Source organism: Macrobrachium nipponense, chromosome 1 (genome assembly GCF_015104395.2).
Source record: "Macrobrachium nipponense isolate FS-2020 chromosome 1, ASM1510439v2, whole genome shotgun sequence".
Classification (NCBI taxonomy): Eukaryota; Metazoa; Arthropoda; class Malacostraca; order Decapoda; family Palaemonidae; genus Macrobrachium; species Macrobrachium nipponense.
In genome coordinates this window covers 101,124,927-101,152,050 of record NC_087200.1, presented here as the reverse complement: position 1 = coordinate 101,152,050, position 27,124 = coordinate 101,124,927, and the positions used below count along the sequence as shown (strand labels likewise).

General features: G+C 37.7%; 1 protein-coding gene across 1 annotated transcript in view; it reads right to left on the bottom strand.

Moving 5' to 3' along the window:
* LOC135218891 (homeobox protein DLL homolog) overlaps positions 1-27,124 on the bottom strand; it is a 354,620-nt gene that overhangs the window by 193,023 nt on the left and 134,473 nt on the right. Inside the window, exon 2 of the mRNA XM_064255337.1 lies at positions 6,606-6,855. Within this exon, the coding sequence (XP_064111407.1) occupies positions 6,606-6,855 (250 nt within the window). The remainder of the gene's footprint in view (positions 1-6,605; positions 6,856-27,124) is intronic.

Here is a 27,124-nt window from a genome sequence, read left to right as displayed (position 1 = left end):
GTAAGAGAAAAATTGAGACATTTAGATTCAAACTAGGAGATAATTCTCCCAGTTCGAAAGCCCTCTTGCCCGCAATGCAGTTTCAACCATAGGTTGGAAATGCGTAACTCCATCAAGGCAGTCTCAACTTAAGAGGGTATCCTGTGTGGCAAAAGAGGAGAGAGAGAGAGAGAGAGAGAGAGAGAGAGAGAGAGAGAGAGAGAGAGAGAGAGAGAGAGAGAGAGAGAGAGAGAGAGAGAGAGGAGTTATCCTTAATTAAAAGTGTAATGGTTAGATTATTGTATTTCTTTAAAATACTATCACATATGAATTTTGTAATTACAGTTATATTAATTTTATTATTATTATTTTAAAGTATTAAAACAAATAGTACATGTACTATAAAAATTCTCGAGTCTCGATCAGTAAATGAGAGAGAGAGAGAGAGAGAGAGAGAGAGAGAGAGAGAGAGAGAGAGAGAGAGAGAGAGAGAGAGAGAGAGAGAGAGAGATTGCATGAACACTTGGCGGCAACAACACAACAGCTCCTCCCCCTCTGTCCCATTACTTGATATGTTTGACAGTTTTAGTACCTGGAGTTGGAGAGAGAAGACTGGGATTTCCTTCATTCTTACATAATTTTTCAAATTTATAAGCTAAAATCTTACTAATTCAGTTTAGTATTTTCTTTAATGAATTGATGTTATTGCTGTATACATTAATATTAATATTTGAAAATAAGAAATCAATTACTTATCACACAAAAAACATACATCTCTGTAGGGAGAGAGAGAGAGAGAGAGAGAGATAGAGAGAGATGAAGAAGAGAGAGAGGAGAGGAGAGAGAGGAGAGAAGAGAGAGAGAGACGAGAGATGAGAGAGAGAGAGAGAGAGAGAGAGAGAGAGAGAGAGAGAGTCTGCAAATCCGGAGAACGCGAATACGGGGAACAGTGTGTGTGTGCGCGCATATTTATATATATATACGTATATGTGTGTGTGTATATATATATATATATATATATATATATATATATATATATATATATATATATATATATATACACATACAGTAGAGCCTCAGTTCTCGACGCTAATTCGTTCCAGAAGGAGCGTCGAAATTCGATTATTTCGAGAACTGAATCAAGTTTTCCCATAAGAAATAACTGAAAATGGATTAATCCGTTCTTGACCATCAGTTTTATTACCTAACCTTACCTTTTTATACAATACATTACATGTAAATTACAACTAAATAAGTTAAAAGTTAAATAAATATCATGTTAAACGTATATTTATAATTTTAAATGTATATATAGAGTATAGAAGAAAACTAGCCTGCGTCCAACCGATTGTTGACCAAGCGCCATAGGCAAGTAGAACGTAGTGTAGTGGGTAGGCATAAAACGTGTTGCTAACATAATAAAAACATTGAAAAGCAAGTCTAATTATTACAGTAAATTAATAAACTATTAAAATTAAACCCAATTTATATTTATCAAAAACTTGCAAAAATTTGCCTACAAACCATAGCGCAGCCCTGGTGGTTTATATCAGGACTATGGCAGTAAACAAACCATATCGTCGCTATAAGCCTAGAAACGTTTACATTCTAGATTAATTTATGGTAAATCTTTTACGGAGTGGACTGCAATACTGTATACAAAATCGCTTGAAAATTATCTTTCAGTAAATGTAATGTTATGATACTAACGATTTTGTTTCATAAATGTCCTTACAAAAAAGGTGCGTCTTTTACGCAAATTGTCCAATATCAGGGCTGGTTTCAAGCTTATTGGACTTTGACAATTATTATGGTACTGCATGGTACATATATACGTATGTATAAGTAAAAGAATCTTTTTAATGTCTTTAATTACTATACCATTACGTACCAGCATCTCTTGAATTTAATATGAAGCTAACCTCTTTTTTTTACGAGGACACTTATAAACCAAGTGACACAGTTTACATATGTAAACTGTGTCACTACCAGATCTCATACGTAAACATTGACGTCTTTTTACAGTGGACATAAAAGAATCGTCTTAATTTCTATAATTATTCTATACCAAAGCGGCTTCTGAGTTAAGCTAAGGCTAACCTCTTCTTTACCGGCACGCTTAAAAAGCTTAGATTGCGTTGCTACCGAACCGAACATGTTACGTATGTAACTGGTTTCACTACCAAATCTTACACGTAAACATTGACGTATTACAGTACAACAAAAAAGATTCTTCTTAATTTCTTAATTACTACGCACTTAATATGGCATAGTGGCTTCTCTGATGTAAGCTATGGCTAACTTCTTCTTTACCGGCAAGCTTAACAAAGTTTAAAGATTGCATTCGCTACCGAACCGCACATGTAACCTACATACGTAACATAGCCTTCACTCCAAACCTAACACTTGAATACGTATTGCATTTGCTACTGAAACGCGCGCCTCAAGTGTGAGCATGGTTTTAGAATATGTCTACGCTTGAAAAAAAATCAAGCAAGGGTGCTTGATTAAATCTTTATTTCGCTCATCACTTTCATGCAGAGGAGAGGACAGATGAAACTTAAGGTTTATTTTGGAGTTGGAAATGATGGAAACATTTTGAAGAAGGAAAACGCGAGATACCATGAAAACACTTTTCCATTATTTCAGAGATTAACAATAGCAAAAGGTTTTAATAGATAGCCAGTAGTAATGTTGGGACCCATGATGAATCAAAAGGTAACTGCGTATAGAGTTGATACCACCGAAAAAGCAAATGAAATGCGCGCAAGGTGTACAAGACACGACACATGTTTGAATGTTTGTAAACATTAGTTGCGGACTTTAAACAATGCTGAGTGGCGTCACCAGTGTGACCAACCGTTTTGCTAAATTATGCTAGTCAGTCCAAGCAAGAATTGATGCCAAATATGGTGCAATTTTGTGCCAGAATTATGCTATTAATCTATCATTATCTCATTTCTCTAATACATTTGAGCTAAAACAACGATGTAATGGAAATTCAAAACATTTATATATTAGGTGAAATGATACAGACAATAACTAATAACTTGATGATCTTTACATGTTAGGAAACTCGAAATAAAACACCATTTTTCTTTAATAGATCACATACGCAATCACGAGTACACTATTTGATATGCAATCACTATTATACTATTTCACAAATGTGTGAAGATCACACATACAAATGTGAAGAAAAACAACAAATTTTACTTATTACTGCATCATTATCATGCCACTGAGAGCCATTTTTCTTTAATAGGTCACATACACAATTAACCCTTAAACGCCGAATGGACGTATTAAACGTCGAGTCAAAATGTCTCCCGTATGCCGAATGGACGTACCATACGTCGACTCAAAATTTATTTTTTTTAAATTTGCGGAAAAATACTTATAGGCCTACCAGCCTAAAACTTTTGAATCACGCGCCTTGGGGGATGCTGGGAGTTCACAGATCGAGGTGTTGTTTTGTTTGCAATCATTACGCAGGCGCGCAAGCGCGAATTTCTTTCTTGCCGCACTAAAAAGTATCTGTGACACATCTCGGAAATTATTTCGTCACTTTGACATAATTTTTGTACCATTTTAAATTAGCCGTTACATGGAGTATTATATATGAAAATGTGCGCATTGTTATGTAGAATACAACAGAAAAATACTCATAATTGTAGCTTTTATCAGTTTTGAGATATTTTTATATAAATAACGATAAGTGCCAAAATTTCAACCTTCGGTCAACTTTGACTCTAACGAAATGGTCAAAAAACGCAATTGTAAGCTAAAACTCTTATATTTTGGTAATATTCAATCATTTACCTTAATTTTGCAACTAATTGAAAGTCTCTAGCACAATATTTCGATTTATGGTGAATTTATGAAAAAACTTTTTCCTTACGTCCCCGCGGTAACTCTTCCGAAAAAAATCATACATGCGATTGTGGTAATGTTTGCACCATTTTAAAATTAGCCGTTACATAAAGTTTTATATATGGAAATGTGCGCAATTTCATGCACAATACAACTAAAAACAACCCATGGTTGTAGCTTTTAACAATTTTGAAATATTTTCATATAAAAAATGATAAGTGACAAATTTTCAACCTTCGGTCAACTTTGACTCACCGAAATGGTGGAAAAACGCAATTGTAAGCTAAAACACTTATATTCTAGTAATATTCAAGCATTTACCTTCATTTCGCAACAAATTGGAAGTCTCTAGTACAATATTTCGATTTATGGTGAATTTATGAAAAAAATGACATTTTCTTTATGTCCGAGCGGTAACTCTTCCGAAAAAATCATACGTGCAATTGTGGTAATGTTTGCACCATTTTAAATTAGCCGTTACATAAAGTTTTATATATGAAAATGTGCGTAATTTCATGTAGAACACAACAAAAAATAGTTGAAGGTTGTAGCTTTTCTCATTTTTGAAATATTTGCATATAAATCAAGATAAATAGAAAAAAACCACGTTCAGTCAACTTTGACTTTACCGAAATGGTCGAAAAACGCAATTGTAAGCTAAATCTCTTACAGTCTAGTAATATTCAGTCATTTATCTTCATCTTGAAACAAATTCGAAGTCTCTAGCACAATATTTAGATTTATGGTGAATTTAAAAAAAAAAAACTTTCCTTCCCACTGCGCGCAGATTCTCCGCCACAAATCTCCGAAATGCGTACGTCCCATTCTCGGAATATTTGCTCCGTTTCATATTAGGCATTTCATAGAGATTTACATATGAAAATGTGCGTAATTTCATGTAGAATAAAACGAAAAATATTTGAAGGTTGTAGCTTTTCTTATTTCCAAAATAATTGCATATAAAAAATATATATATATAAAAAAAATTGACATTCGGTCAACTTTAACTCGTCGGATATGGTCGAAAACTGCAATTGTAAGCTAATACTCTTACAGTATAGTAATATTCAGTCATTTGTCTTTATTTTGAAAGAAATTGGAAGTCTCTAGGACAATATTTAGATTTATGGTGAATTTTTGAAAAAAATATTTGTTTACGTCCGCGCGGTACGAATTCATGAATTATTTTGTGATAATATTTTCTCTGTGTTGCTTTTATCGTTTTACAATGTGTTATATACCAAAATGATCGCAATTTAGTGTATATTACAACAAAAAAAAAGTAACTTGTTACCGTTAACCGTTTTGCGCACAGCGCGATTTGAATACAATTATATATGAAATTTCGTTTTTGCACTATCATATATCGCATTATTTATATATGATAATGATAATTTTTTTCATTTTTGATGGTTGCATACTAAACTTCAGCCAATGACAAAAAAAAAGGAGCCAAAAATGAACTCTTAATCTTGAAAACTAAGCGCGCTGTGATTTTTTGAAAAAAATATTTTTTCCGCTTCCGCGCTCACTCTGAAACACCTCCGGCACACGGGAGACTTTTTTTTCTTTACCGCTTCGGCGTTTAAGTGTTAATAAATACTTGAAAATGTGTGAAAATTACTTCAAATATAACAATTTGTTATTTACTGATATTTACTGAAAAATTAAAACTAAAAAAAAAGGTAAACAAACAAACCAGTCTCTACTCAAGAAGAAAAATATACGTACTTATTACTTTATCATTATCATGCCACTGAAACACTATTTTTCTTTAACAGATCACATACACAATGAATAAATACTTGAAAATTGTGTGAAAATCACTTCAGACATAATTAAAATTTTGATAACTACTGAAAAAAAAACTTAAAAAAGGAAAAAAAGTAATTCCTTACTCATGAAGAAAAAACATTATTAACACTTTACTGATCGTTTGTCATGCCACTGTGGGTATTTATTTATATTCACAAAATTTAACATTCCTTAGTTGGGTTCAAACTTAGCAATTAACTCATTTGTACATAGTGCTGCTTTTGAGGCAATTTCACTATGAAGATACATTCACTATAGCTGTGTATGAAATTGAGGAATTTTCTGCATTTTATTTAAAATTTTAGTGAAAATACATTCTAAAATTGTACTAGAACCCTAAGTGTAAAAGAAATTATGCTAAGCTCCAATTCTTGGGTCAAATTATATTAAAAAACATGAAATTATGCTACATTTAGTAGCACTGGATGACGCCAACTAGCGGCGGCTGGCGGAAACAGTTTTGTTTACAAACATCATATGGTCGGGGGTCGGAAACTGGTTTTTTGGTTGAAAACAGATACAAAGTTTATTGGAAATTTAGTGGCGAAATCCGATTATGTCGAGTTCTAATACGGTCGTGAACCGGGTCTCTACTGTGTATATATATAGTATATATATATATATATATATATATATATATATATATATATATATATATATATATATATATATATATATATATATATATATATATATATATATATATATATATATATATATATTCATAAAAAATAAGAAAATGCTTTTTGAGCATCAGATTTCAAAAGCAATACACCTTAGTCGCACAAAGGGGAAAATCACAAGAAAAATCATGATGGTAAAATAATAAGGAAATTTTAACACAATGCACTTACACATTACAATGACAGCAAAGGGAGGCACAAACTTCTCTGAAAAAAAAAGTATTTAGCATTTTTGTCTAACAGAACATTACTCACCTGGAGCAGGCATAAATGGCTGGTACTGTAAGGTACCAAACTGAAAATGTCCTGGTTGAATATTTTGTGGTTGAAAATCATGTGGAATAAGATGTGAAGTACTTGGTTGGTTTAACTGTTGTGATGTTTGTGAATGCTCTTCACTATTTCTAGCTTCATCACATGACTGAGACAAAGTTTCCTCATCAGGTGGTATCTTAATGTCTGGTTCTTTGCTTGGATGCTGTAATCCTTGTCCACTATGCATGATCTGAAACAAAATTCATTTAAAACAAAACAAGTACAAAAGGCTTCATTTTATTAACAAGTAAAACCATATAAGGTATTAACTTACTTAATAAGTAAAGCATTTACTTTGAGTAAAGAAACAAATGAGTGTTTTTATAACAATTGTGTTTCACCTTGAAAGGGTAAGTTTCTGGACCTAAAATGATTAACAGTACAGCCCCCAATTATGTGAGAATTTGGTCGATCCATTAGGGCCAAGGCAAACGGCAACTTACCCAGTTAAACTTCTTTACACTACCAATTTCCAATACTTTCTATGTACTATACTGTAATTTTTTCTAATATGAAATTGTTCTTATGTATAAATAAAACATTGAAAAAGTTTTAATAACTGAAAAAGTTTAAAATTACACACAGGATGGTGAATTATTATTATTAAAGAAAGGAGTTTTACCAGCCCAATGAGTCAAACTGGACTCTCACAGGGCTGGCCCGAAAAATATCGGGATATAAAGAATGATAAAATTTATCAATTCTGATTAAAAAAAAAAAAAAATATATATATATATATATATATATATAATATAATATATATATATATATATATTATATATATATTATTATATATTATATATATATATATATATATATTTTCAAATATAGTACTAAATCTAAGTGAAAAATGAATGAATGAATAAATATACGTATATATGAAATCTAAGCAATAAAATGAATTAACTATATATTAAATCTATGAAATTTAAAAAGAATTAGATTAGATAGATTAGATTATAAAATTTTTGGCACATAGCCAAGAGCCGGAGCCGAGGGGCCATTCAGCGCATATATATCTTTAAGAATAAAAGTCACTGTCGTACAAACAAACATACACACAACCGATTAACATACAAATCATTCATTCATAAAAACCAAACAAGAAGCCTAAAACAATTAAGAGAAAATTACAATTCATAAAAAAGACCAATATTTTTTAAAAATGTCATAATTTGCTCTGCCTGATCACCTTCACCTAAAATATCGCCAAGAAACTTATTTGCCAGCAAACAAGCTCTACGTTTGTTTTCAAAATGAGGGCACTCCACCAAAATAGGCACCACAGTCAAATCCACATGACAAGTGGAACAGCGAGGAACCTGCCTATCCGCTCCACTCATCATTAGATACCCATGAGTATATTTAGTGTGGCCAATGCGTAATCTAGCTAAAACTATCTCAGACCTTCTATCCATCCGGCTATGAGGCCAAGGATGAACAGAAGGCCTAATCGATTTCAATTTAAGATTATTATCTAAAGTAGACCAGTGGGCCTGCCACTGGTCTCTACAATAAAATCGAATGGTACTTTTAAAATCAGATACAGGGATGCCCATGTTGGAAATGTGCCTAAGCCTAGTTGCAGCCTTCGCAGCAGCGTCGGTTCGCTCATTCCCAACAATTCCAACATGGGACGGAGCCCAACAAAACCTAACAGAAAATCCTCTTCTATTAATTAAAAGATAAAACCAATCTTGTACTTCTTGCACTAAAGGGTGGCAAGAGACTAGGCTTTTTAGAGAAGATAAAACACTCAAAGAGTCGGTAAAAATGATAAAAACCTTGTTAGTACAAGAACTATAAAAAGTATATTTAAGAGCAGTCAAAACTGCCAGCAGTTCAGCTGTAAAAACAGAAGAATTAGAAGGAAGCTTCTTTTTAATGATATTATCACTATTCACTACAGAGCAACCAATACCATCAGAACCCTTCGAGCCATCAGTAAATATATGATGAGAATCACCATGTTCGGAAGCATGGTCCAAGAAACTTGCCCTCAACTGATCACCAGAACTGTTGCTCCTGCTGTCCCTAATTGGGCAGATTTCAAGGCATGGTCTATTCCAAGGAGGAAACTTTGAGGGCAAAATTTCAGCTACTGCAGGGGGAAGTAATCCCACCTCCCTGGCAGAGCTTGCTAGTCGGACCTCAAGCGGCTTTGGCAGTCTCGGTCTATTTGGGCCTCCGTCAGTTGGTTCTCTAACGTACTTATAGTTAGGGTTTAGCTTTGACGTAAGTATTCTTGATATGACTCTCATGCCTAATTCCTCCCTACGGATAAATAGTGGGGTAAAACCCGACTCAACATATAGGCTTTCTACTGGTGAAGTTCTATAGGCTCCCGTACAAATAGGTAAAGCCATATTATGGACAACATCTAATTTCTGCAGTGTTGTCTTGCATGCACAACCATAAACTTGGCAACCATAATCAATTTTGCTTAGGAATAAAATCTGGTACATCCTCAAAAGGGTGATTCGATCTGCCCCCCAGTTAAAATTAGATACAACTTTAAGAATATTAAGTCGAAGCTTCACGTTACATACAACTTCATTAACATGTTGAGTAAAAGTTAATTTTTTATCAAATGTAACACCTAGATACTTAATGCTATCTTCATAAGGTAAAATCGAATAGTTTAAAAACAACGTAGGGATCTCTTCCACTCTTCTTAATCGACAAAATCGTATAGCTTTGGTTTTTTTCTGGTGAAAATTTGAACCCTTTAGTACTGGCCCATGATGTTGAAGCATTAATAGCAGTCTGGATCTTTTGACAAGCTTCAACAGCTGTGGACTTACTACAGATTATTGCATAATCATCAGCAAAGGCCAGACCATGCACCCCGACAGGAACTTGTTCTAGTAAACCGTTGACAGCTACATTAAAGAGTGTTGGACTAAGAACGCTTCCCTGAGGTAACCCTTCTTCCTGAGGGTAAGCAGAAGAAATGTAAGAGCCCACTCTTACTTTCAGGTAACGTTCTGACAAAAAATCTTTCAGACAATAGAATAAATTACCCACAACACCCCACTCTACAAGTTGCAAAAGGATACCCCCTCGCCAGGTAGTGTCGTAGGCTTTTTCTAAGTCAAAAAACACTGCAACAGTCTGGTTTTGCACAGCAAAAGCATTCTGTATCTCCCGAGTAAGGAACATCAAAGGGTCAGAAGTACTTCTATTTTTCCTAAAGCCAAACTGCCGATTAGATCAAAGATTCTTTGAATCCAAATACCACACAAGTCGAGCATTGACCATCCTCTCATAAATCTTGCTAACACAACTAGTTAGAGCAATTGGCCTATAGTTCTTAGGAAGGAAGGAATCTTTAAAAGGTTTTAAAACAGGTACAATAATCGATATCTTCCAAGACTCTGGTGAAGTTCCTGAAAGCCAAAAACTGTTTAAAATGTCTAAAAGAAATTGTTTTGTACTTCTAGGCAAATTAAAAATCATTGAGTACGTACAGTATATCATCTTCCCCAGGAGATGTTGGGGAAGATAACGATATAGCATGATCTAATTCTTTCATGGTGAAAGGAAGATTATACGACTCTGAATTTAAACTAACAGCAGGAACAACCGTGGTACCGTCCCTAATACTCCTGAATGCAGGAGAGTAATGTAGGGCACTAGATATATTAGAGAAATGCCTACCAAAGGTTTCTGCAACTTCTCCAGAATCAGATATGAGGAAGCCATCAATTTTCAATATAGGCAAGGGAGGTGGAGAAAATTTCCCTTGCAGCTTTCGGATTCTGTTCCAGACAAACGACATAGGGGAATCATATTTTAATTCACTTATATATCTGATAAACGATTCCCACTTTGCTTGCTTAAATGTTTTCTTTTGCTTAGCAAGAGCTCTTTTATAGATAATTTTATTTACCAAGCAAGGATATCTAAGATATCTCTTGTAGCAAGTTCTTGTTATCTTTCGGCTCAAGGCGCATGCATCACTCCACCAAGGTACTAGAGGACGACGAGGTTTACCAGACGTCCGAGGAATAGACAGCATGGCACCACACAGCAATATACTGATTAAATACTCATAAGCAGATGTTGGGCTCTGAAAATCTTTTATATCTTGATCAACTTCAGTAGATTTTTTGAATAATCCCCAGTCAGCCTCCCCTACCTTCCATTTTGGTAAACATGGAGATGGAATATTTTTCATATACTTTAAGTGAATGGGCCAATGATCACTGCCATGATCATTCTGGTCTACTACCCACTGGTAATCTAACCTCAAAGACGAAGAGCAGATAGTGAGGTCAATGGCTGAGTCAGTATTATGAAATATATCATGTCTTGTAGGGGAACCATCATTCATTAAAGTGATGTCATTTAAGTCAAGCAGCTGTTCTATTATTAAACCCCACCGGTCGCAGTTTGGCTCTCCCCAGAGGGTGTGCTTGGCATTAAAATCCCCCATCAAAATGAAGGGTTTAGGAAGCTGGTCTATCAATGTCTGTAGATCGGTTAATTCTAGCTGACGAGGATTACCCTGTGCATCCTGCAATCTACTTTCTAATGATGGATCCAGGTATAAAGAACAAATAGTGATCCATTTATAATTGAAAATTTGAACTGCACAAGCCTGCAACACAGTGTTCAATTGAACAACCCTATGATTAACAGACTTGCGGACTATGATGCCTGTGCCTCCCTGAGCACGTACACCTATCAGGGGTGGAGACCTATGGAATGAATAATTAAAACCCAAGTTGGGAGTGTTCTCTCCCAACTTTGTCTCCTGAAGACACATTGCAGATAGATCACGATCCCTAAACAGAACCCGAACTTGCTCTCTATTTGGTATAAAGCCACGGATGTTCCACTGCATGAGAGCCATTATTTAGAGGAAGGGATCTTAAAATTCCCTACTAATTTAGGAATCTGTGTCCTGGTGAGAGAGATCTTATCAGTTTTACCAGTACTATTTGATCTAGATCTAGGTGTTACAGATCTTTTAGAAGATGGGCTTTCACTTGCCATTTCAGTTTTACTTTTGTTTTTTCTATGATTGCTGAGTGACCGTGAATGAGGAGAAGAGGGAGAAAGGGCCCTCTTCTGATGAATAAGCAGGGCCTCCATCTCCTTACCGTCATCACGGTGCACTGTAATGTCAGGATCAGGTGAGGGCTCAATGTCAGGCAATGTCCCTGACAGAGAGAAGTCGTCGTCATATTGAGACCTGGCTTGAACCCTTGAACCAACAGGGTCCCCTGGCTTGACCAGTCTCTCTGCAACATGGGAAACCCCAACAGGGGGGGGATGAGAAGCCCCACCAGGGGGGGCATGGGAAGCCCCACCAGGGGGGGCATGGGAAGCCCCACCAGGGGGGGCATGGGAAGCCCCACCAGGGGGGGCATGTGAGGCCCCACCATGGGGGGCACGGGGTACCCCACTAGAGGGGGTGTGGAAAGCACCACCAGAGGGGCACAGGGGAGCCCCACCAGAAGGGGCACCAGAAGAAGCAGTATTCAATTGTTGTGCCTTCAAGGCATCCGAATAAGTTTTCCTGCCCAACAGCTTTTTGGACTGTCCCACACTGATGTGTTCGTCAAGAGATTTTAGTAATGCATCTTGTTCTTTCTTGAATGCACTATATTTCTTATCACGGGCTCGATGTTCACCCTTACAGTTTACACAAATTACTGGTCCAGAACATTCCTCGTGCTCAGGCTGACCACACGATTCACAGAGTTTATTTCTGGTACAAACATTAGAGGAGTGTCCAAAACCAAAACATTTAAAGCATTGGAGCACTTTCGGTCTATAAGGACGAACTTCCATGATTTCACTGTCAAGAATAATTTCAGATGGCATAAAAGAATTTATAAATGTTAAAATAAGCATTGATGAACGGGGCACTTTAAAAACCTTCCAAACTGCATCTGGACACATTTCCAAAATTTCCTCCTCATCCATTTCATGTAAATCTTCATTAAAGATAACACCCTTCGCATAACTAAAATTATAGTGAGGTTTTACCTCTTTTACCATACCCTCAGGATCAAGCTTCAAATTTAGGAGCATTACTGACTGAACATTGGTCTTGGTATTAACTAAAAAACTATTACACCCAAAGCGAGTTACTTCTGGGCTCCCAACATTGCCGATTTTCTGGCTTACCAACCTTTTCACCTTGAAGAGGTTGCCTCTCTCACCATGCGTCGAGATAATTAACCACTTAGCTGGGTCTGGAGATCTGGAGATTTTACTTATTCTATTAGGATCTTTTATTTCATTTGGTGGTTTATAAATGTCAAGATACCTAGGGACCTCTTCTGCCTCTACAAGTCCAACACTCATAGAATCTGACCTAAATTCTCTAAAGGCTCTGTGAGCTTCAGATGCATTGTTGAAAATTATCCAGAATTCAAAAAAACCATAATTATTGCCAAGTTTATTTCGTAATTCTTTGATGTTCCCAAATTTACAAAATTCATTAAATATCGTGTCATAATTCCAGTCTAAAGGGACTGGTTTCACATGCAGAATGTTTGTAACAAGGAGCTCATTTGAAAAAGGCTCCAAAGTTACAATGGAGGAATTACCAGGTTTTTCCTTGTCCTTATCCTTGCCTAAGTCATCAACCGAAGATCTAATTAATGTCGCCATAAGACGAAGGATTTATGATTCGTCCAGGTAGCCCCCCACCCACCATGGAGCCACATTTAGAGGACAGTGTTATCTCATACAGGGCTGCCCTAGGGGTACCACCCAGATATACACCCCACCCTCAGTGCTTAAGGCGTCATGATGTCCGTCGAGATCAGACCCAGCACTAAGAGCAGGGTTTGACATATAAACTTTCCCCTCGCTCGACCACGTTAGGTACTCGAGTTCTACGGGTGAGGTGGCATGCCAACCATCCTCACCCTCCACCAAATCCAATGAGAAAGTCCAAATCATGTCCAAAACCAATCCAAGTCATCAACATAAAATCCGTGCCTTATAGAGGGAGGAAGCAGAAGGATGAAAAGTTTTAGTAAAAGGAAAAGGGCTGACTTATTTAGTTGGATCAACAGCTGGGCACCAAGGCCCAGCGAGAAAGTAGTTCCCACCAGGCATCAGGGCCCACCTGCTGAACACTAAGCCCCCCATCCTCGGCAAGGCTTCAGCATCTGGGGGGCATGCATGCAGATATAGCATCGTAGGCAGTGCAATAAATGGCCAAATCATCCACAAACAATGAAGCTTGAACTGGGCTTGGAACTTCATCCAAGATGCTATTTATGGCGACAGCAAAGAGGGTCACACTGAGAACACTTCCTTGTGGAACACCTTCCTCTTGTTTAAAGGGGGACAACAGAAAGTTCCCTACTCTCACTTTTATTAATCTCTCGGATAGGAAGGAATGAATGAACCGAATTAAGTTTCCCTTAATACCCATTTTCTGTGGTTGTTTAAGAATTCCATTATGCCAAGTAGTGTCATAAGCTTTCTCTAAATCAAAGAAGACCCCTATTGTTTGACACTGATTGACAAAACCATGCTGAATTTGGTTGGAGAGTCTCATAAGTGGGTCAAGGGTAGATCTATTTTTACGAAACCCAAATTGGAAAGGAGAGAGAAGCTTATTTGATTTTAAGTGCCATACCAAGCGATAATTTATAATTTTTTCCATTAACTTGCAAACACAGCTTGTTAGTGCTATAGGTCTATAACTTGAACTTTGTTGGGGATCTATATTTGGTTTTTGAACGGGGATTATGATGGAAATTTTCCAGGATCTCGGCATAACTGCAGTCTCCCAAATCTTATTAATGATCTTAAGAAGGTAGCGTTTGGCCTCTTCAGGTAGCTTCCTAAGCATTATATATAAAATAGTATCTTCACCAGGAGAAGTGTCATCTGTTGAAGAGTGCTTCATGTAGTTCTTGAAAAGAGAATCTTGCATTGTATGCCTCCCGGTTATTACGAGATAGATTCAGACTGACCTGAGTGTTCCTGATTCTTTGGAATTCACTAGAATAGTTTTTTGGGCTAGAAATGTTGGAGAAATATTGACCCAATGATTCAGCTACATCTGAAGGGTTTGTAATGAGGTTATTTCCTACTCTCAAAGAGGGAGTTTTGGGTGGCACAAACTTCCCTGCAAGTTTTCGTACCTTTTTCCATACAAACATCGATGGTGTTTTAGAGATAATTCCATTTATATAATAAATCCAAGAGTCTTTCTTGGCAAGACAGAAGTATCGGCGTTGTTTTGCCATGGCTCGCTGATATATTGTTTTAGAAGTGGAAGTGCCACTTGATTTGTATTTCTTGTAACATCATCTAGTAATTTTTCTTAAGGTGGCACACTTTTTGTCCCACCATGGAACTGTTGGTCTCCTTGGCTTTCCAGTAGTTTTTGGAATAGAGGCTTCTGCACTGGCTAATACAGTGTTTGTCCAATACTCATATGCTTCAATATGGTTGTTAAAGGATTCAAATGGTTTATCTAGATGGATATCCTTTTTATACTTCTCCCAATCAGCTTCCAATGGTTTCCATTTCTGTAGGGACATTTCTGGTAAACTTTAAAAGAATGGGATAGTGATCACTGCCATTTAAAAATTAATTTACTGACCAAATAAAATCTAAAGCTATTGCAGAGGAACATATACTCAGATCAATAGCAGAGTAAGAATTAAAATATATATTATGGTAAGTCATAGTACCATCATTTAAAAGCACAATATCATTATTATTAATAATGTCTTCTATAATTTTACCTTCAATATCTGAAGTATGCTCCCCATAACGGATTATGGGCATTAAAATCACCAAGAATAAAAAATGGTTGTGGCAGTTGATCAATTAGTGATTGGATATCAGCATTTGTGAAGTTTAATCTAGGAGGCAGGTAGATGGAACACACAATAATCTGCTTGTCTACTGTGATCTTAAGAGCAACAGCCTGCAAATTTGTACTGAGGGCTACAGGCAAGCATTCCAGTGATTTGCTCACGATAATAGCTGCTCCTCCATGTGCTCTATCACCCACTGGAGGGGTGGATTGATTGATTGATTGATTGTGAGTAATCTGGCGTCAAACTACCAGGTAACGGATTGAAGTGGAGCCCTTGTGGTAGTAAGGGCTTTAGAATAACTCTTGGCTCTTCTCAAGAGCCGTCTTGCATGTCCAATACTGATGTGCTCTGTATATGCTTTATTAACTGCTGCTGTTTCAACTTTAAATTCTTCACATATTTTATCAACTGATTTGTGCTCTAGCTGACAATTAATACATTTAGGTATATCTGAGCATGGGCCATGTTCTAGGGCAGAGCAATTATTATACATCTTATTATTTTTACAAACTTTAGATGGATGACCAAATCTAAAACAATTAAAGCACTGTAATGCTTTTGGTTGAAAAGGTCTAATTCGCACTCTTTCATTTTCTATTAATATATGAGATGGTACATTACTGTCTTCAAATGTAAAAATCATCATGTTGCCATTTGGGACTTTTTTCACTTTCCATACAGTTGGTGGACACATATCTAAAATTTCTGCTTCAGTAAACTCGTACAGGTCTCTATCAAAAACAACACCTCTTCCATAGCTAAAATTTTAGGGTGAAGGACCTAATTTTCTCTACTATATCGTTGTTATCAACTTTCATCCTTGTTAGCATCTGTGACTGAGTTTTAGATTTTGCATGAATAAGTACAGAGCTCTTACCAAATCTACTAATGTCACCACTCATTATGCCACCTATTTTTTGCTGAAGGTATCTACTAAACTTGTAATAGTTGAAGTTCTCCTCCTTGGCTTTTACTACCAGCCATTTAGGAGGTTGGGGGACTCTTATTTTGCCAACGTTGCTACTATTGGAGTTGATTGGATTCCATTCTGCAGGTTTATAAATATCTAAGTTTCTTGGGGCTTTATCCATCAAGGCTCCTTTAACTAAAGAGTTACATACTTTCAAAGTATCAATACTACAGGTTGCTTTAAAAGCATCTTCATGTTTATTAAATGTTACCCAAGCTTCCCATTTTACTTCTGTGTCAAGAAAGTTCATACGAATCTCAGCTATAATGCCAATGAATGAATGAATAATTAATAATTATCTGGCGTCGTGACTACCAGGATCATTGACGCCGAATGAAGCCATTTGGACAACCAATTTGGGAAAAATCCACACACACACATCATAAAAAACTCTTAAAATTCCGCATCAGTTATTATACTATAGCTAGCGCAAAGATGCTACTTACGCATTAAACACCACCAAAGCTAAATTATTATTATTATTATAAAATATTTTAACCAGGCCACCGAGCCGACCTTCAGCTCCCATGGGGCTGGCCCAAAGGATTAGATAAAATGCAAGGTCAAGGCCAAAAGCCACGAGCTTGGACCAAACAGGTCATATAGGATAATAATGAATGAATTTAGATTAAATAAAAAATTGCACAGAGGCAAAGGCTTTCATACTAGAACACAAACAGGCAATAAATACATTTATTCACGTTTCCATACATTATTTCTAAAAAACCAAAGCTAAAACCTACACATACATAAAAGTGAAATACCTAAATTTCGTTAAAAACTCCATTCTTTTAAAAATTTCAACCACACACTTCATAATCATACTGCGCTTCTTCACCCAAAATCTTTGTCAAACTGTAATTACCATCTCTATCTCTTTTGTCTTTAAAGTGCTGCTCTCTCAGTTCCCGATGACTAGGACATTCAACTAGCAAATGCTTAATAGTCATCGCGACGAGACAGTCATCACAGTAAGGTTGGTATTCACCACTCATGAGATACCCATGTGTCAATCTTATATGTCCTATACGGAGGCGGCATATCGTTACTTCCCATTTCCTAGGCATAGATTCATATTTCCAAGGGTGTGTACGTGTGGCAAACTCTTTCATTTTATTTGGTCCTGCTTCGTTCCATTGCTGTTCCCATAATCTTGCAATGAACTTTGATATACTAGGAAAAAAGTCTCTATATGGTACAGCAATTGGTCTTGGTATCATATTGGTTGCTGCTGATTTAGCTAGTTGGTCTGCTTTTTCATTTCCATATATATTTACGTGCGCTGGGACCCAGCAAAAAGATATAGTAATCCCTCTACGCTGATGTAGAAATACCCACATGTGAGATTTTCAATGTAATTGGATGATCAGTATTGAAAATTTCAAGTGCCTGTAATGCACTTTTGGAATCACAAAAAGATGGTGATGTTAGTGGAATTCTGGAGGGTTGCAATATGTTCCAATGCTGTTAAAATTCCATACAGTTCCGCTGTGAAGTTCGATGCTATGATGGGTAGTGCTCCTCTGCGGCTAAAATCATCACTAAAAACTCCATATCCGACTCCATCATCAGTTTTGGAGCCATCAGTAAAAACAAATGTAGAGCCTGAGTGCTCTGCAGCATGTTCTAAAAATAATACTCTGATTTCTGTATCTGATTTTTCTCTTTTAATACCTTTAAAATATTTACAAAATTTAATTACAGGTAATTTCCATGCTGGGGTAATTGGTAAATTAACTGGACATACAGGATTTCTTGACATATTCATTTTTTCCAAGATCTTTTTCACTCTAAAACTAAAAGCTTAGGAAATCTTGGATGATTTTCATAAAAGTTGTTGAAACAATTTCTATTTACTGCTTCAAAGGCTTTAGAGTTGGGGATTCTCTGAACCCTAAACCAATATCTGATAATTGATGATTGGCGATATAACTCTAGTGGGATTTCTCCCGCATCAATTAATAAACTTAAGATGGGAGAAGATCGAAAGGCACCTGTTGCCAAGCGTATACCGGTATGATGTACTGAATCTAAGATTGCAAGACGATTGGATGAAGCAGAAGAATATATTTTCACATCCATAAAGTAACTTTGAAATAATAAGTGATTTGTGTAGTTTTATAATTGTCTGCCTGTCTGCACCCCAGTTGGTATTAGATAATACTTTCAAAATACTTAAAGCTTCAAGGCACTTGGTTTTAATATGTTTCAGATGGGGAAGCCAATTGAGTTTTTTGTCGAATATGAGGCCTAAGAAGCGTACCTCTTCAACACAAGGTGTTCTATGGTTGTACAGATAAAGGTCTGGGTCAGGGTGTACTCCCCGAAGGTGGCAAAAATGCATAACAGTAGTCTTACTGGCTGATATTTTAAATCCCTGTTGTTCAGCCAAGTTTACTATCTTATTTATTGTCAATTGTAATTTCCTTTCTGCAACTGACATTCGTGATGCAGCACAGATATTGAAAGATCGTCTACGAATAGGGTACTCAATACATCCTTGGGTATAACAGACGCGACACCATTTATTTGCTAACGCAAAAAGCAAAAAAGTGTGACACTAAGCACACTTCCTGTGGGACACCCTCTTCTTGGCATCTTCTATCTGATAATGTGTGCCCACTTTAACTTGAAAATATCTACATTTCAAGAATGCTAATAATGAATAGGGGTAATTTTCCTCGTAGACCACAGGTATGAATTGTCTTAAGAATGCCATGTCTCCAAGCAGTGTCATAAGCTTTCTCAATATCAAAAAAAATAGTTATATGGTGCTGCTTGGAGGCAAATGCTTCACATATGGAGGTTTCCAGCTGCAGTAGGACATCTACTGCCGATGCATTTTTCATTTTTCTAAATCCATATTGTGAGGGTGAGAAAACTACCATTTTACGCTTCTAAATGCCAGACAAATCTTGTATTCACCATTTTTTCCATTAACTTGCATAAACAGCAAGTTAGTGCTATTGGTCGATAACTAGCCACTGAAAAAGGGTCTTTACCTGGTTTAACAAAAGGTAATACAAAAGCCAATTCCCATATGACTGGGTAGCTACTTTCATGCCATAATCGGTTAATTATACTTATTATAAATAGTTTTGTATTTTTTGAAACATGCCTAAACATTTGATAGGGAATTTCATCCGGACCAGGGGCAGTGTTATTGCTGCTGGCCAGGGCAGCATCAAATTCCCTTTCTGTAAAGGGTAAATTATATGGCTCGATCTTATCTGTGGAAAAGTCTAATCGCAGTTGTTCTTCTCTTCTTCTATATTGATATCCAGGGGAACTGTCAGATTTGTTTGAAACTTGTGCAAAATGATCGGCGAGTTTATCACTGACATCTTTTGCGTTGGCGATGAGGTTGTCATTAACCTTTAAGTACTGGGGGAGGACTGGGAGTAAATTTCCCAGCGATCTTTTTTATTTTTTCTTCCCATATACTGCGATAGGTGTTCGGTGGTTAATGGATGATACAAATGACGCCCATGACTGCCTTTCTAGCAGTTTTCATTGCCTTTTGAAAACGTGCTCTATTCTGCTTGTATATTATCATGTTTGCTATAGTTCGGGTGTCTACGATAACGTGTAAGTGATGTTCTTGTGACTCGGTGTAACAGTGTGAGCTCTTCACACAACCACGGGACTGGGCGTCGTCTAAAAAGACCTGTAGTTTTTGGTATAGAATGTATACCTGCTGTATGGAATGTCCCATTTAATAAATCGATTGCATCATCTGCCGTTGGGAAGTCATTTGCCTCACTTTCTATTTCGCTTAGCTCGTTGGAAATTTGTTCCAAATTCTGCTTTTTCAACATTCCCACCCGGGTGGAGATTCTTTGAACTGGTGGGTCATCATTGGAATTTATTATTATGGGAGCATGGTCACTGCTTTGCCAGTCATCATTGGTCTTCCATCTGAAATCCATCGTGCAATTGGAACTAGATAGTTGTAAGGTCTAAGCATGAGACTGTACCTGTCTGGATATGATAATGAGTGGGTTCTCCAGTATTTAAAAAGTCTAAATCTTCATTTTTTCTATTATGGAAGCTATAATATTTCCTTTTTGATTTGATGTCACATCTCCCCATAAAGGATGTCTGCCATTTAAGTCTCCATGAGAAGAAATGGTCGTGGAAGCTGATGAAGTAAATCAATTAGTTCTTTTCGCGAGTGATGGGATTGGTTTGGTGGAAGATAAAGGGAAACAGAGTGTGTATTTTCGTCTTAGGTGAATTTGAACCGCAAACAGCCTGTAAAGGTGTATTTAGTGGGATTGGAAAATGAGGAATGTCCCTGCGAACATAAATAAGGCAACCTCCATGTCTTCCACTTCCAACCAAATTATATTGTGTTCTATATGATATATACTCTCTAGGGCAAGGTGTGTGGACATCAAGCATATTTCTTGTAAACATACAGCAATAGGGGAGTATTTATAGAGTAACACTTTAAGTTCCTTCATACTTCTTTGCACGAAGTCCCTGACAATTCCACTGTAAAATTGAAGAGAAGGTGTCTAGGTTTTGGAGGGTAGTCCTCTATTCAAGGTCATTTTTGAATGTTTAGTGGATGGGAAGCTTTGCTTGTAAGTTTTTTGATGATTGTTTTTTCTTCGCCAGTTTGCTCATTGATTTTGGTTTTATCTTTTGTTGGAGTTAATGGAGGAGAGGATGAGGGTGTTCTTACCCTCTTCATTTGTTTTTTCCCTCTAATTCCATTAAATCAGGCAGAGATTCTGCCTGAGATAATGCAAAAGGAGGAGTAGAGGGAGGTTTGAGGGAGATATCCAGTTTGTTATATGGAATGTTTATTTTGTCCGTCTTTGCCGATTGTGCTCTAACCTTACTAGGCTGAGCACTTGGCCCAGTATGTCGGGCCACAGGAGTAGAAGTATCCTTTATTGAGGATGAGGAAGGATCAGCAGATTGGAGTGGAGCCCTAGTGGTGGAATGTTGAACCACAGGGGCTGAGGCATCCGCTTTCATTGAGGATGATGGAAGGAGCCCTTGTTGGTAGTAAGGGCTTTAGAATAACTCTGGCTCTTCCCAAGAGTCGTCTTGCATGTCCAATACTGATGTGCTCTGTATATGCTTTATTAACTGCTGCTGTTTCAACTTTAAATTCTTCACATATTTTATCAACTGATTTGTGCTCTAGCTGACAATTAATGCATTTAGGTATATCTGAGCATGGGCCATGTTCTAGGGCAGAGCAATTATTACACATCTTATTATTTTTACAAACTTTAGATGGATGACCAAATTTAAAACAATTAAAGCACTGTAATGCTTTTGGTTGAAAAGGTCTAACTCGGCCAACTCTTTCATTTTGTATTGACTTATATGAGATGGTACATTACTGTCTTCAAAAGTAAAAATCATCATGTTGCCATTTGGGACGTTTTTCACTTTCCATACAGTTGATGGGCACATATCTAAAATTTCTGCTTCAGTAAAACTCGTACAAGTCTCTATCGAAACAAACCACCTCTTCCATAGCTAAAATTTAAGTGAGGAATAATTTTCTCTATTATATCGTTGTTATCAACTTTCATCATTGTTAGCATCGTGACTGAGTTTTAGATTTTGCATGAATAAGTACAGAGCTCTTACCAAATCTACTAATGTCACCACTCATTATGCCACCTATTTTTTGCTGAAGGTACCTACTAAACTTGTAATAGTTGAAGTTTCCTCCTTGACTTTTACTACCAGCCATTTAGGAGGTTGGGGGACTCTTATTTCGTCAACGTTGCTACTATTGGAGTTGATTGGATTCCATTCTGCAGGTTTATAAATGTCTAAGTTTCTTGGGGCTTTATCCGTCAAGGCTCCTTTAACTAATGAGTTACATACACTCAAGGTATCAATACTACAGGTTGCTTTAAAAGCATCTTCATGTTTATCAAATGTTACCCAAGCTTCCCATTTTCCTTCTGTGTCAAGAAAGTTCATACGAATCTCTGCTATATTGCCAAACATTTTGTTCAAAAGATGTCGAGATATCCCCTCTAGTTACACTGAAGTGGAATATTTTTTATATGTATAAACTTTCAAATGCATCACTCTACTATTAGTTGGCATCTGGGGGGTTCAAAGAATGGTCTTTGTTTGAGCAAGAAGTCGTCAACGGTGCCAGTGAGTCCATTTCCCAGGGGATGTGGGTTCATAGTCCGGATCCATATTTTTTGGTTTACTAAAAAAAAAAAATAAAACTCTTACTACTTGGTTATATCAAGAAAGTATCGTGAGTCACTCAGGTATTCACACTCTCCACCAATGGCACTAGTGAGAGTTGACTCCCAATGGTCCACCCCATACCCTACCCATACAGGATAGCACCAATACGTTTGTGGTGGCCCAGGTATAAGCCAATCCGCCTGCTGGGAGCTCTGATTCCACTAATGGGAATCAACTCCCCACCACAAACGTATTGGTGGGCTTCCGGACAAAAGCCAGGAGTCCCACCCCCAGAAAACCAGCTCCCCCTGGATTTCCGATGGGCCCAGTCCCCCCTGGCGATGGTTCCGCCCTCAAGATAGCAATGGGAAAATCCCATTACTTACTCTCAGGTCCAAACCATATCAGGTGGTGACTCAACCACCACAACTCCCACTATTAGCTTCAAATGCAAACCCTTCCTAACCAACGATCCCTTCTCAGACTCACCTTAGTAGTTAAATTAGACGAAAGTGTAATGTCCACACCATTTATTGCCAAAAGTTTGTAGGCGTTCCGTCAGGATCCGGCCTTCACACGAGTGAAGGCAGGATCCCTTACCCCCTCACCACGTGAAGGAACCTACTCGAGGGGAGCTATATTGCCAAACATGTTCAAAGATATCGAGATATCCTCATAGTTACACTGAAGTGGAATATTTTTCATATGTATAACTTTCAAATGCATCACTCTACTATTATTGGCATCTGGGGGGTTCAAAGAATTGTCTTTGTTTGAGCAAGAAGTCGTCAATGGTGCCAGCGAGTCCATTTTCCCAGATGTAGGTTCATAGTCCGGAATCCATTATTTTGGTTTACTAAACAAAAAACTCATACTACTTGGTTTATATCAAAAGAAAGTATCGTGAGTCACTCAGGTATTCACATTCTCTCCCCAAAAAAAACCCAATGGCACTAGTGAGAATTGACTCCCAATGGTCCACCCCATACCCCACCCATACAGGATAGCACCAATACGTTTGTGGTGGCCCAGGTATAAGCCAATCCGCCTGCTGGGAGCTCTGATTCCACTAATGGGAATCAACTCCCCACCACAAACGTATGGTGGGCTTCCAGACAAAAGCCAGGAGTCCCCACCCCCAAAAAAACCCCAAAAAAAAGCCCCCCCAGCCCCCCCTGGATTCCGATGGGCCAGTCCTTGGAGATGGTTCCGCCCTCAAGATAGCAATGGGAAAATCCCATTATTAACTCTCAGGTCCAAACCATATCAGGTGGTGACTCAACCACCACAACTCCCACTATTAGCTTCGAATGCAAACCCTTCCTAACCCACGATCCCTTCTCAGACTCACCTTAGTAGTTAAATTAGACGAAAGTGGAAATGTCCACACCACTTATTGCCAAAAGTTTGTAAGCGTTCCGTCAGGATCCGGCCTTCACACGAGTGAAGGCAGGATCCCTTACCCCCTCACCACGTGAAGGAACCTACTCGAGGGGAGCCATATTATGAACAACATCTAATTTCTGCAGTGTTGTCTTGCACACACAACCATAAATTTGGCAACCATAATCAATTTTGCTTAGGCATAAAACCTGGTACATCCTCAAAAGGGTGATTTGATCTTCCCCCCAATTAAAATTAGACACAACTTTAAGAATATTAAGACGAAGCTTCACGTTACATACAACTTCATTAACATGTTGAGTAAGTTAATTTTTTTATCAAATGTAACACATAGATACTTAATGCTATCTTCATAAGGTAAAATCGAATCATTTAAAAAAAGCGTAGGGGTCTCTTCCACTCTTCTTAATCGACAAAATCGTATGGCTTTGGTTTTTTCTGGTGGAAATTTGAACCCTTTAGCACTGGCCCATAATGTTGAAGCATTAATAGCAGTCTGGATCTTTTGACAAGCTTCGACAGCTGTAGACTTACTAAAGATTACTGCATAATCATCAGCAAAGGCCAGACCATGCACCCCGACAGGAACTTGTTCTAGTAGACCGTTGACAGCTACATTAAAGTGTGTTGGACTAAGGACATTTCCCTGAGGTAACCCTTATTCTTGAGGGTAAGCAGAAGAAATGTAAGAGCCCACTCTTACTTTCAGGTAACGTTCTGACAAAAAATCTTTAACAGGCACAATAATCGAATTCTTCCAAGACTCTGGTGAAGTTCCTGAAAGCCAAAAACTGTTTAAAATGTCTAAAAGAAATTGTTTTGTACTTCTAGGCAAATTAAAAATCATTGAGTACAGTATATCATCTTCCCCAGGAGATGTTGGGGAAGATAACGAGATTGCATGATCTAATTCTTTCATGGTGAAAGGAAGATTATACGACTCTGAATTTAAACTAACAGGAGGAACAACCATGGTACCGTCCCTAATATTTCTGAATGCAGGAGAGTAATGAAGGGCACTAGATATATTGGAGAAATGCATACCAAAGGTTTCTGCAACTTCTCCAGAATCAGATATGAGGAAGCCATCAATTTTCAATATAGGCAAGGGAGGTGGAGACAATTTCCCTTGCAGCTTTCGGATTCTGTTCCAGACTAATGACATATAGGAATCATATTTTAATTCACTTATATATCTGATAAATGATTCCCTCTTTGCTTGCTTACATGTTTTCTTTTATAGATAATTTTATTGACCAAGCAAGGATATCTACGATATCTCTTGTAGCAAGTTCTTGTTACCTTTCGGCTCAAAGCGCATGCATCACTCCACAAAGGTACAGTGGTACCTCGAGATACAAAATTAATCCGTTCTTAGGCGGCCTTCGTATCATGAGTTTTTCGTATCTTGGAACACATTTTACATGTAAAATGGCTAATCCGTTCCAAGCCCTCCAAAAACACCCCAGTAAATTCATAATAAAGCTAAATTGACCTATAAAACGATATTGTTATTGTACAATAAAGTTTCATACATACTTACCTGACAGATATATACTTGGCTATAGACTCCATCGTCCCCGACAGAAATTCAAATTTCGCGGCACACGCTACAGGTAGGTAAGGTGATCTACCGCCCTGCCACTGGGTGGCAGGAATAGGAACCATTACCGTTCTAGAACCAGATTTTCTCTTCCACCTGTCTCCTGAGGGGAGGCTGGGTGGGCCATTTAATCGTATATATCTGCCAGTTAAGTATGTATGAAACTTTATTGTACAATAACAATATCATTTTCATACATTCAACTTCCCTGTCAGATATATACTTAGCTGATTGGCACCTTTGGCGGAGGGTAAGAGACAGCTAATTACTGATTAGACAGGTAAACAACATACGTTGTAGGTAATATATCTACCAAAAAACCTTGGTTCCTACCTGTTTTGGTGGAAGATTTCATAGCTACTGCTTAGAAGTATGCTTCGCCTCAAGAGCCTCAGCGAGGATGTGACCTATGGCTAAGAGCTCTTGTGGGGACTGTCGATGGGGTCTTATCCACTTACATGACAATACACCTATGCCTAATGGAATAATAAAGGAGTACAACACCGATCCCGATCACCCGATCCTAACCGTGGATTAGTCCTAAGATTGAAAGGAGTTATCCCCAACCACCTTTCAAACAACCTTAAAATTCAACACCAAATTATTTTTAAAACCAAAACTAAACAAAATTAAGGATCAGTCTTATCTCCTTTACCCAGCACTGTATCCGCTGATACATAAGGACCCAGAGAGAAGCATTTCTCGTATGTCACTCTCACATCCTTTAAATAATGGGAGGCAAACACCGAGTTGCATCTCCAGTACGTCGCTGCTAAGATATTTTTCATCGACTTCTGGGCCAAGGCCTCGAAGGGTTTCCATTTTTGGCTAAAAATAAAGGCCGGAAAGATACCACTGCAGTCTCTCCTTTAAATCCCACTCTCGAGTCTAGAGCCTGCAACTCACTGACTCTCTTGGCAGTTGCGAGAGCCATGAGAAAAATGCATTTTCTTGTAATATGTCTGAAGGATGCTTGATGAGGAGGCTCGAACTTCTCTGACGTGAGGAACTTCAGAACCACGTCTAGATTCCAGCTAGGGGGAAGCGAAGCTTTCGATTTTGATGTCTCAAAAGACCGTATCAGGTCATGAAGATCTTTGTTTTCTTCTATGTTCAGGCCCCTGTTCCTGAACACAGCAGATAGCATGCTTCTATACCCCTTTCTTGTAGAAACTGCCAATTGAGATTCTTCTCTCAGGTATAGAAGAAAATCAGCAATATCGGTCACAGAGGTATCGGAGGAGGACAGCTTCTTCGCCTTACACCATCTATGGAAGACTTCCCACTTCGATTAGTAGATCCGCATGGTAGAGGATCTTCGTGCTCTTGCAATTGCTCTTGCAGCCTTGCGAGAAAAGCCTCTCGCTCTGACCAGTCTTTCGATAGTCGAAAGGCAGTCAGGGAGAGAGCGTGGATGTTTTTGTGAAACCTCTCTAAGTGGGGTTGTCTGAGCAGATCTGTCCTTTCGGGAAGAGATTTGGGAAAGTCC